This window comes from Empidonax traillii, unplaced genomic scaffold (assembly GCF_003031625.1).
Source record: "Empidonax traillii isolate 1590-97213 ecotype Southwest subspecies unplaced genomic scaffold, ASM303162v1 scaffold138:size3245559, whole genome shotgun sequence".
NCBI lineage: Eukaryota > Metazoa > Chordata > Aves > Passeriformes > Tyrannidae > Empidonax > Empidonax traillii.
Genome location: NW_020955331.1, coordinates 1468693 through 1480385, shown reverse-complemented (window position 1 = coordinate 1480385; position 11693 = coordinate 1468693). Strand labels below are relative to the sequence as shown.

General features: G+C 48.1%; 1 protein-coding gene across 1 annotated transcript; it reads left to right on the top strand.

Moving 5' to 3' along the window:
• Nucleotides 1-36: 36 nt before the first annotated feature.
• CLDN1 (claudin 1) lies at nt 37-11422 on the top strand. The gene is made up of 4 exons (XM_027884074.1): nt 37-265; nt 8302-8466; nt 8876-8960; nt 9463-11422. Exons 1-4 carry the CDS (start codon nt 43-45, stop codon nt 9623-9625), a joined length of 636 nt encoding a protein of 211 aa, XP_027739875.1. The 5' UTR covers nt 37-42; the 3' UTR covers nt 9626-11422.
• Nucleotides 11423-11693: the final 271 nt, after the last annotated feature.

Below are 11693 nucleotides of genomic sequence, written 5' to 3'. Positions count from 1 at the left end.
CCTGTCCCCTCACAGCCACTTGTCCCCGTCCCCACCCCAGACATGGCCAGCGGAGGGCTGCAGCTCCTGGGCTTCGTGCTGGCCTTCCTGGGCTGGATCGGCATCATCATCAGCACCGCCATGCCCCAGTGGAAGATGGCATCCTACGCGGGGGACAACATCGTCACGGCCCAGGCGCTGTACGAGGGGCTGTGGATGTCGTGCGCCATGCAGAGCACGGGGCAGATCCAGTGCAAGGTGTACGACTCGCTGCTCAAGCTGGAGGGTAAGTCGGGGCTTGGGCAGTGAGGGAGCAGGGGGTGCCCGTCCCGTCGGGGTCGTCCCCTCTGCCCCAGTGCTCCTTCGGTCGGGGCTGGGGTACAAGCCCCGTGGGGGTCGCCATCCCACGGCGGTGTCGGTCGCGTCGAAGCTCAGCTGAAGTACCTGGGCTGGGGTTGCCAGCCCTGTTGCACGTCCAGTGTCCCATCTCCGCCGTCGTCGTGCGTGTGTCGTCCCTCCCACCCATCCCAAGTGCCTGTCGCAGTAGGGGTGCTGTCGCTGTCGGGTCTCACGGTCTCTGTCCCGCTGGAATTACACAGCGTGGCCCTTCGGGGTTGAAGGGGCAGGGCCTGGGGTCCCCCATCTCTTTGGTGACGCTTCACCCTGTCTGGGGTCGGACGCGTGTCTCTTGGGGTCTCCCCATGGCTCTCCCCGCCGGAGCGGAGGGTGACTCCACAGTGACTGTCCTTTGGGGCACCCTGGGCAGTGTCGCCTCCCCGGGTGGGGAGGGGGGGCGCTCGGCGGGGCGATACTTGGGCAGGGGGTCGGGACGCCCCGCAGCCCCCTGCCCGCACCCCGGCTGCCCGTTCCCCCCTCGCAATGAAAAAGGTCCCGGGAGAGCAAGGGTCAGGTCCTCCACAAGTGTTCGGGAAAGCGCCGTGTTTGTGAGCAAGAGCTTTTGGCTGCGGAGGTTCAGCCAAGGACTGGGCACGGCTGAGAGGGAGCAGAGCTCAGCAGCGGGGCCGGAGTGGGCTTTTAGAGTACGGGTCATGTTTGCCTTTGACTCTTTCAGTCTTTTGTTCTCTCGGAAAGTCTCTGCTGCTCCAGTGGAGCTGTTAAGCAGAGGGCTGGCAGGTGAGCTGGCCTCCTGCCCAGGTAGCACTGCTTGCGGTTTTTAGGCAGAACAGTACGTCAAGGTAATCCTTAGTCTCTTACGTTGTCGTGTGACGGTGAAGCCATTTCATGCAGGCAGGAGCTGCAGCCTGGCTGGCGGGGGTGTCACTGGGGTATGGGCAAGGCTGGCTGGGGTGTCACTCGGGGTGTTCACACCGAGCGCTGGCGAAGAAAACTTATGCAGATACCCCCCAGAAATTCCTTTCTCGATATCCCTCGCCTCATCCCTAGTCCTTGACCAACTTTATTCCTCCCTAATTAATAAAATAATAATTACTATCTTGGTCACCTTCTCTTTCCCGAAGGATTGAGCAGGCAGTTTCACGTAAACCGAGGCCCGTGGGGAGTGTCCCAGAGTCCGATTGCCACCAGCCCTTCCTGTGTGTCACGCAGTGAAGTCGGACACCCCCTGCCCCACTTTCGCGGCCAGCCCACATCAGTCCCTCCTGCTCCCTTGCTCCGAACGCCCGTGGGCCCCGCAGAGGTGCGGATTGCTCCCATCGGGAGTGCTGCGCACCCACTTGGCATTCGCGGGGTGCGGGGCTGAGCTAATCGGGGCAGGGCTGAGCACACAGTCCGGGGTGCTTTGAGTGGTAATTATGTGTAAGCTCAGCTTCAAGCCTCTTATCTCGCACTGGGGGTGGGGGGCGAAGGTGCCAGCAGGGCTGAGGAATCTCCATCCACCCCCTAGATGGGTTGCGAAAAGTAACCTTGCCTCGGGGGCTGTGCGCAGCCCATTGTGCTGTTAATGAGACCTGCCTGCGGAATCAACTGCGGAACCCGCCGAGAACAGACTCCCAGAAACCTGCCCCAGGCCTTCCAGACCTGGCCTATTCATGGTTGAGCACCGAAACCAGCTGCTCCCCTCACCTTTGTCCAGCGAACAATACGGGCTCTTCTCTTCTGCGGCTACGGGGAAGAGAGGTGCCAAGGACCATGGCTGAGCTCGTAGTGTGTGTGTGCGCCTCCTTTTGTGTTTTTGCAGAGCTCCTGGCCCTGCAGGACAGCATGCTTGAAAATTCCCAAGAAACGGGGAGATCGCAGGTGATGGGAAAATCAGTGAGGGCTGGCGAAAGGGCCTCTCGTTTTTTCGGTCCTTCAGCTTGCTTAGGTTGTGCCTTTCCCACTTAAGAGCAGGTCGTGCCGGGGGGCATAAACGTTATCGCGTTATCTGCCGTTTTCCCCCCTGGTGTGCCTTCAAGGTTTTACAGTCCCATAGGCATGGGCAGGGACCAGCAGCGCTGGTTTGGGTGGAGGTGCAAAAAGCCAAAAACAAACAAAAAACTAGCCAAACCAAAACCATCTATACTGACAGCTGCACCCCGGGACAGGTGCAGTGGAGCTCCCTTACTGCGTTTCTCTATGTTCTGGAGAAGGTGGAAGGTGGTACGGCTATGTGAGCAGAACTTCTGCCTGGCTGTGCTTTCCTGCCAGAGCTTCTTCACATGTCAGAGCTTCGTGAGCTGATGGGAGAGACTCACATCTATAATTACTTTGTCCCTTCAGAAAGGACTGAACCTTCTCACACCTGCAGTAACTCATGGTTGTGAGAATTCTGGAAGGCATTGCCAGCAAACTTTTGGGTATCTGGTAGCTGTTGCCATTCCTCTGGTTGTGTCAGTGTTTGGCTGCTTGGACCGATTCTGCATCGGTCCAAGGCAGAGGTGGGGTTGGCACAAGCTGATGAGCACCATTAATCAAGTGAGAGGCCTCAAGCTTCCCGTGTGGGCACACTGCTGGAGCGCACCCATGCTGGCACTTATCCCGCAGCTGTGTTCAGCTGAGGGCTTATGTCACTGCTCCTATTCAGGCAATAGAAAGGCTGCGTTTTGCTGGCTTACGTGAAAAGCAGTGCGTGGCCACACGCAGACATAGAGGCAACAAATGCCACCCTTGCAACAAGGCTTTGTTGCACAGCCTCAGCATTGTTCTTGTGGCCCTCCAGCATGGTCCATGGAGCTTAGCTCAGCTTTGTGCTCCTCGGGGTCTCAGGGGGATGGTCTCAGACAGGAGGATGTAGGGCTCCTGGTACCTGTCTCTGAAACATTTCAGCCCCACCTAACCACATTCTACTGTTCTGAGCAGAGATTGTTCTGGGTCCTGTCTAAGCTGTTTTAGCTGAAGATACTCATTGCCCTGTTTGGTTTTGCTGGGAGAGGTTCTGTGCTTGAGACAAGCTGAGACTCATCTATCACTTCATCACCAAACCTAGTACATCCACAATGAGCCTTTGTGCCCTAGCCCAGAAAATAAACAAGGGTTTGAATACCCTCTGGGTCAAGCAGCATCGCTGAAATGTGAAATCTTCCCTCCTACACCTTCACTCTTGTAGCTCAGCCTGTTCCAGGAGCTGGGGAGGAGAATGGGTGGGGGGAACGAAGGGTTCATGCTCAGGTTACTGTAGCTCAGTAGTGATGGTGGGGAAGTTGGGAGGGTGGCCCAGGGAGGGACAAAGCATGAGGGGCATGTGTCCAATTCTCCATCTTTAGATCTGGAGTAAGCAGGTAGAACCTGCTGATATCTGTACTTTCTTGTGTGTTAAGGGTTAATTTGCTACTGTGTTTCTCAATCCCTGTTCCTTCCTCATGAAAAATCATGATTGACTGATAAAACAGTCTCACTTGTGCTGGCTTTGTGAAGGTAGAGGGTTATTTGGAATGCCACCGAGGCTGTTTGTGTGCCCTGGTGCCTCTGCAAGAGGGGATGGGAGTCTGTTGCAATACACTGGCTTTATTGCTCTGCAAGCAGCTTCTAAGCAGCTTTAGTAGCTGGTGTTACTATGTGTTACTAAATCTCTTGGTAGGGGAATTTCCAGGCTTCGTGAGAAAACAGGCTGCCCAGGTCTCCTTTCACCAGGAATCTGGAAATGGTGGTACCATGTGCTGCTAGTCTTAGCACCACTCTTTCTCTCCTAGTGAGTGTAGGAGGGCATTGAACCTTTCCTGCTTTCTGGTAAGCAGAGTACAAGGCCACAGTCATCTACTGAACTTGCTGCTTTTGCACCAGACATGCAGTGAGGACTTCCCGCCCTTTCCACTTTGTCAAGAAGCATGACCCAGAATCCCTATCTTGTCTAGATTCCTCTGTACAGTCTTTAGACTTGTGGTGGGGTGCTTTAAATGTGAGGGGTTTACAGGGTGGGTCTTTGCAGGGTTTGGTAAGGAGCTGAAAGCCTCCAAGCCATTAGTAGCTTTTTGGCTGTAGTGAGAATGACTGCAAGTGAGAGAGATGTTTGCTGGCCACCCAGTCTGATGCTGAGATCACAATAGTAACTTTCACATGCTGTGAACCAGCAGGAGGTGGGATCCCACTTCTTCCAGGGGATCCAGCTTTCATGAACCTTGGTGGGAAGGCTTTGAAGGCTGCTGACTGTTCTTGGAGGTGGATGGTGTAACATGCTTCCTACACTGTGGAGCTGGTGTAATTCCCGGGGAACTTGCAGATATTAGAGGGAGCTGCATAGCATCTGTTTCGTCTGTCATCAGTTGGTTGGATGGAGGCCCGTGGGAAGGGAAGGGAAGGAAAAGTCCATATTTTAAATACAAGTAAGGCAGCCAATGAGCATCCCTATCAGAGAATAATCTGCACATAGAGCCATTACAGCAATTTTGCATTACAAAAATCCCATGGCACTTTCCCAACAGCTTTTCTGTAGCGTAAATTATATAAACAGATTAAATGAGAAAATGTGATGATGAAAAAAAAACCCTCAAACATCTGCAGGAGAAGTACTTTTGCATTATTTTATATATATATGTATATATAGCTAAGCAGTTACCACCAATTACTTATGTGTCAGTTAATGATAGTTGTGGGAAGGAAGAAGTAGGCTTCAGATAAACTGCATCAGGTAGTTTGTGTCCAAACCCACTAAGTCAAAACTGTTTGTTGGCATGTTTTTATAACAAGTAGGGTTTATTATGTGAAACATGCATGAGCTGCAGCAGCATGTTTGTAAACTTAAGTGGTATTATATCCCTTTCAGAATACACATCTGTTATTAGCTGTCAACAGTAGTTTTAAGCCTCTGTTCTTCAGTCCTTGGATCCTTTCTTACTATAGGCTTTTCAGGCTGTGTCTCTCATTACTAAGCAGCAACAAAAAGGCTTGGCTTCCAAGTCAGTACTGGTTTATATTGACAAAATACTGTTGCCATCTGACAGCTGTTGTTGTACAGGACTCTTTTTTCCCCAAAAGCTTCTGGGCTTTCCTGTTCTTGTTGGTAAGACAGTTGCAGCAGCAAGGAGTGTGGGGAAATCATGGTGTCTCTAATATGGTAGAAGTCATAAAGTTAACTTGCTGTGGAGTACTTCTACTTGCTGTCGGTAGCCAGTCCTGTTTAGCAGGTCAAGACAATAGTATACTTGTATAATTTTGGGTTTTTAAAGCACCTGGGAAGGCCCGTGTGAACAACAGAACTATTATTAAACTAGCTTTCCCAGCCTCTGGATGTGCAGCTTCCATTGACAACACGGCTCTTAATGTGTAGTTAATAACTAGTAGCTTGTGTGATGATTAACTGTGGTCAGTGCACTGCACACATTGCAAAAGTGGTAGGAGGACAAAAACGCCGCCTCCCAGCCTGTGCTCTGAGCGCAGGGCTGGCGGGTGGAGGGTGGTTGGCTAACACAGCCATGTCACATTACAGCTTCTTGGGATAAAGGAACAGGGTGTTCTGCAAATGCTTCAACCTGTTTTTCTGTCCTACTGCGAGTTTCCTAAATGCTTCTGTCCTCCTATGCCACTGAGCTGTGCATGAGGACGGGGTGAGAGCACCAGGAGATGTTCCCCCAGGCTCTGCTGAGAGGAGGCAGCTCTGGGAAATGCTCACAATGGTGTGTTTTGTTCTACTGTTTCTGCAAAGCTGTTGGTGCCGTGGCATGCATCCAGTTAATACTTACACATCTTGAGATTTTAGCAGGTTTCATAGCTAGGTCTTCAGAGGTCATAGAAACATTTTCCAGCATTTTCCTGTGTTTGTGCCTTAGCATCGTGTTTGAAGGTGAGAGGTCTCTTCCCACCCTTTTAAATAATATTCTAGTTTTCAGAGATAACATTGCCTGTTTCGAGCATCACGAAAGAACTCTTTCAAAACCCTCTCTTATAAAGTAATTTCTCATGCAGCAAGACTGAGCCCAACTTACTGTAGTCTTGATAAAACAGGTTTGTCTTATCACTGCAGAAAATACCCTTTCCCATGCTAAGTAAAAATAATATTCAGCCATTGGCGTCTTCAGAGTTGCTGCAATAGGCCACAATTTAGCCTTAAATGTATGGCAGCTGAATTGGCTGCCTGGGTGGTAATTTGTCAGCTGAAGTCTTTCTGAAAGTTGGCATTACTTTTGTAAGATAGAAATTACTTTTGGAGTGTAATCTCCAACATTGGAGATAAATTAATTAAAAACGAGTTTGGATACTGCTGTGGTGATTTATGCTTAAGTGACAAATGGCTTTGTTAATGGGTTTCTGCAATCAGTGCAGCAGATGGGTTTTGATTAACACCTGGGCGGTGCGGAGGTGTGTCACCTTCGCCTTTGAAGGATGCAAGAGATAACATTAGCCAAGCTGATTGAGGGACTTTTTTCCCAAGAAAGCCGAGACTCATATTATGAAAGTGTCACTTCCTATTGCTCTGAATATTGTTTAACTATTTTCATAATCTATTTACAAAACAATAAAATTGTGTGTGAAGGGACAGATCCAGAAAACTCGAGTCTGACAGCCTGGTGTTAGTGTGTGTCACAGGAATTTTCCTGGGCAAGCAGTGCTGCGGGGCAAAGCGTAGTAAAGAACCTGCAGAGGATGGGGGTAAGGCTTTGCCCCCCTCCTGGCCAATGCCAGCTCTGAATTCCTGAGTTTCAGATTGAGCCAGACAGCTCGTTGTTGTATCAGGGACTCAGATGGGTTCCCCTACCAGCATTGACTGTGAAGTTACTCAGTTATAGGCTTAAATCTTGAAACTTCCAAGCCTGAAGTGCTTTTGCAGAGCTCTAGCAGGAGGCAATCAGGGTGTTTTGAGCAGTGAGCTCTAAACTTGGGTAAGATTCTGGTGATACTTTGCTAGTACCTCTGTCACTTGTGGATCATCTTCTGTGTCAGGGAACACTTGTGCTGCTTTGGTTACAGTGTACTCCTGGGAGCTTATTGCTTTTATTAATCAGCCCTGTTTGCTCCCAGGTCTTTACAGGACTGTATATTAAAATCCATGCCGTTCAAACAAACCTGATTTGCCAGACGATAAAGCTCAGGCTCTTACTTCACTGCTAGTCAGATGTTTTGTCACCTGAGGGTTTTTTTTTAGTAATGACTTAATTATTTTTCTTCTTTGGTATCAAGAAAATCTGAGTTCAGTAACTCACATTCATAGGGTTAGTGTGTCTATGCCTTCAGCTCTGTTCTCATAAAACCAAATCTTGGATAAAGTACATCAAGCCTGTCTTCTGAGAACTCGGGCAAATTCAACACTTGGGGATGGGAATCACCACCCCATGCACCAACTCTTCAAAAGCGCAAGAGGCTCTTAAAGCATTTGAGTCAACTAAGCCAAATATTTTAGGTAGAAAATAACCTATTTTTCAATTGGCTGGGAAAATCCTGTTTTTGTTGCAATTGTATTTTTGTACCCTCTGGGGTTCAAGCTGAGAATTTAGCACAAAAAAAAAATCTAAATCGGTACTGAGTTATTTGTATAAAAGACAGGTTTTGGAAGTGTTGAGCAGTAAAGGGGCCTTGCTGTCTGCTGTGGGACTATTCATATGTATGGCACTATTCATATTAAAACACGTGCTTAAGTGCTTTGTCAAGGTAGAGCCTAAATCTGAATACTTCTTTTGATAAACAGATATGTCCTTCCAATTGGGATTCAAATGATCAAGGAAGAAAAGATGTCTGAAGGCAATTCCCAGGTCATTTCCTGCAGAAAGGCTGCATGCCCTTGTTTGCCATGCATTTTAGAAGAGGCTGAGAGTCCTCTGATCCTGATGCATGGCAGTCTTGAGACCGAAGCTAAAAAGGAATGTCTTGCTTGGATGCATCCTGTGTAACAGGGGAATAGGAGTGTTCTGACACATGATTACTGAGCCAGTAATTTGAATTTCTATTTGTGTTTTGAGTTTTCATTTTGGTAACTCAAATTCTTATGTCTTCCAGGCAGTCTGCAGGCCACGAGGGCTTTGATGGTGGCTGCAATACTCCTGGGGCTCGTGGGTTTGTTTGTTGCTGTAACTGGCATGAAATGCATGAAGTGCATGGAAGATGACCAGGTCAAGAAGATGCGGATGGCTGTCTTTGGTGGGGTGATCTTCATCATTTCAGGTTGGTGACATACAGATGTGCTTATTGTTAAATGTGCAAATTCCTAGATGGCATTTTGGTCTTTGCAGACTTTGGCACAGCAGCTCGGGCTGACTGAGGCATCAGATGGGTCTATTGGCACTGGCATTACACACTCTCTCTCTGGACATCATGCCTTCAGTATCTGTTAGCAGAGCTGCCTTTGCCCCTGCTGCAGTGAAAGTCCTGCTTTTGGTGCACTGTAACTGTGGGGGGACCTCAAATCCTTTCTTAGCTTTTCTCTCAACCAACACTAACTGGAACAGCTCAGAATTGCCCAGGGTAGTAGCAGCTGAGCATTACTCCCGATGCTGATTCTGCTGCATGCGTACTACTGCAATGATTTTACAATTTTTCTTTAACCATGACATTATGTTCCCTTTATGTGCAGGTCTGGCAGCATTGGTGGCCACATCCTGGTATGGCAACAGAGTGGCTCGGGCCTTTTATGACCCTTTCACCCCTGTCAACACCAGGTACTGGTCCTTTGGATATAAGACACTACAGTTTAGTGTGGCAAATGCTCACAGGGCTTAGTTTGGAGTAGCAGTAGCTCAAAAGAAAAAAGGGAATTTTCTGAACTAACTGGATTGGCTTCAAACTGTGAAGAAAGAGTTGGGACCAGATTATCCATGTGGCTCTTAGGTCTTGGCTTTCTGTTGCTGCAGCATCACTGACAGAGACCTAACTGATGTGACTTCTACGATTTTCTTCCACTACTGTTTTGCACAGAGCTTGGTCTCAGCTCACACCCTGCTCACTTGCAGCTGTGTGGGGTGACCCAAAATACTGAACCAAACTGATGCTGAAGATCTGGGTTTGAGGGTCAGCCAAGTCTCAGACTGCTCCAGACTGCTGCCTTGCAGGAAGCCATGTCCATTCCAGTTTCTGCTTCCTTCTGCTTTGTGTGAACATGTTATTATGAGCAATACCTCTGGATTAGAGTGTTATTCACTTTATCCCTTCTTTTTTCCCCAGATTTGAGTTTGGGTCAGCTCTCTTCATTGGCTGGGCAGCTTCCTCTCTGGCCATACTGGGGGGATCCTTCCTCTGCTGTTCGTGTCCACGGAGAGAAACTTCATATCCACCCACCCGAGGCTACCCAAAAAATGCCTCCTCCACAGGGAAGGATTATGTATAATGAAACAAAGAAGAGGAACCACCAGCACTGGTAGTGAAAGCATTTTGGAGAGGACACTATAATGCCACTGTCCTGAGCAGAGTCCAGGCTCTAGGTTCTGCTTTCCTCTTCTCCCAAAAATGTGTATATTTTTGTAATCCTCTTTGCTACTGGACATAACTTCTCCTTTCTCTCCCAGCCCGTGGAGGAAGGCTAGCCTAGGTTCATAGGTATTGCCACTGGAAAGATAAACCTCCAAGCTTGGGTTAAGTTTAGTATTTGGGAGTAAAAGGGAAAATGATACTGTTTTTATAGATGGATGTTGGTGCTTTTTTTAGTTTGTTTTTTTTTTTTTTTTAAATAGATGGTAACAGTTCAGTCCCATATCCCATTAAGTTAGAGCCCAGTGTGGTGTGTGTAGAAATTAAAGGAACATGTATTCTATACAAAATGATGAAACCAATAGCTTAAGGGGAAACATAATTCCGGGGAAAAGACTTTAAATGCAGGCATGTTTGAAGAGATGTAAAATACTCTTGTACTGTCTTATTGGCATCATCTTCAGCGCAGCACCCTGCTTTCTGTGCAGACAAAGGGTCAGACACTATTAAATTGCAGTGACTTTACAGAAATCCATGCTGTCTGTGCACATGCTGTTGGCCAAAGGAAGATGCAGTGTAAGGTAGCAACTACAGAAGTTATCAGACTCCCAAAGCAGCTGCAGGTTTGCCTGGTGCCAGGGAAGAGCTCAAGAAAAATGATTGCCTTCTGTTTTCACTGTGTGTCTCTGGTGGGGCTGTTACTTAGACACCGAGTGCTGCCAGTGATTTTTTCCATGTTCCCACCCTGGTAGCTGAGCTTGAAGCTTTATCCACTTCTATGTGTTACAGGTCAGCTTTTAACACTTCCCTCTTTCCTTGGATCATTTTGGGCTTAGTTTACTGTTCTCTGTTTGCCTTATGCAGCTAGTTGTGTTAAACCAAACTGAATGCACTGCCACTCCCTGATGTTTCCCCAAGGATACCTCACGCGCTGCCATTCCATCCTGTATTTCTTTTAAACACTTCAAGTGATGATATGAAGGCAAATTCTAAGAAAACTGATCCAAAGCTTATGGCATTTTCTTGTAATCCAAGCTCACCAAAGAGGCAGAAACTAACATTTTAAAGATAAAGCCATCCTTGCATATTGAGTCATATAAAAAAAAAAATAAATTATGCAGTTCGTTAAATGTTCCCACCTCTTCCCCCGAAACACGCAGTCAGTCACTTGGTGTTTACTTACCCTGGGAGTTAAATCTCATAATTCCTAGAAGGGTGGTACCACCTCTCCAAAGCTCAACCTTTTTGTATAGAAGGAAAATGGTTGCTTCTGACCAGGCTTGACAATTGTGTATGTGTTCAGAGGCATCAGATCTCTTGATTTCCTTCTGTAGACAGGGAGAGCTTCTGGCTGAGCTATGTACCACTGTGGTGTTGGTGGTCTGTACAAGCCTTGTACCTGTCTTACCTGACTTTTGCAGCATAAAGTTACTAAAAGAAACCACCCAGAGCATTGGCTTCAGGCTTGAGCTGATGTTGGCCTGTACTTGGAGCTGGGTCACATGGCTTCCACTTCTCCATGGGGAATCGCCCATACACAGCAGCTGCCTCGTGAGACCTCTTGCCCTAGGAGGTGGCAGCTCAGGTCACATTGAAGAGCTGATGAAGTCTATGCTTTTGTATTTACATTAACCCTGAGCCAGGGAGCAGAAGCTTGTATTGGGAACTTGTATAAAGTGTTTAAACAATTTCAATAAATTGACTTTTTTAAGGAAAATCAGGCTATTACTTCATTTCTTGTTTTTGAGCAGAACTTGGATGGTGTGTATGGAAGAGAAGAGTGGGACTTGGGCTTTTGGGAGGCTGCCTGCCAGAATGGAGCTTGTTTAGCTGTGTGTATCTACAGCAGACAGAGGTGGGGACAGATCTTCTGCAGTGAGTCAGGCAGTTGTGGCCTCTGGCAGAAACTCACCCAGTAATCTGCTATGATTGCAGCCCAGGAACCAGAAGGTCTGCTCCTTGGCAAGGCAGGCTGCACCCTGGGTGGA

Coding starts and splice junctions, on each gene's coding strand:
- CLDN1 (XM_027884074.1), top strand. CDS start 43: ATGGCCAGCGGAGGGCTGCAGCTCCTGGGCTTCGTGCTGGCCTTCCTG. Junction 266..8,301: donor CTCGCTGCTCAAGCTGGAGG/GTAAGTCGGGGC, acceptor TATGTCTTCCAG/GCAGTCTGCAGGCCACGAGG. Junction 8,467..8,875: donor GGTGATCTTCATCATTTCAG/GTTGGTGACATA, acceptor CTTTATGTGCAG/GTCTGGCAGCATTGGTGGCC.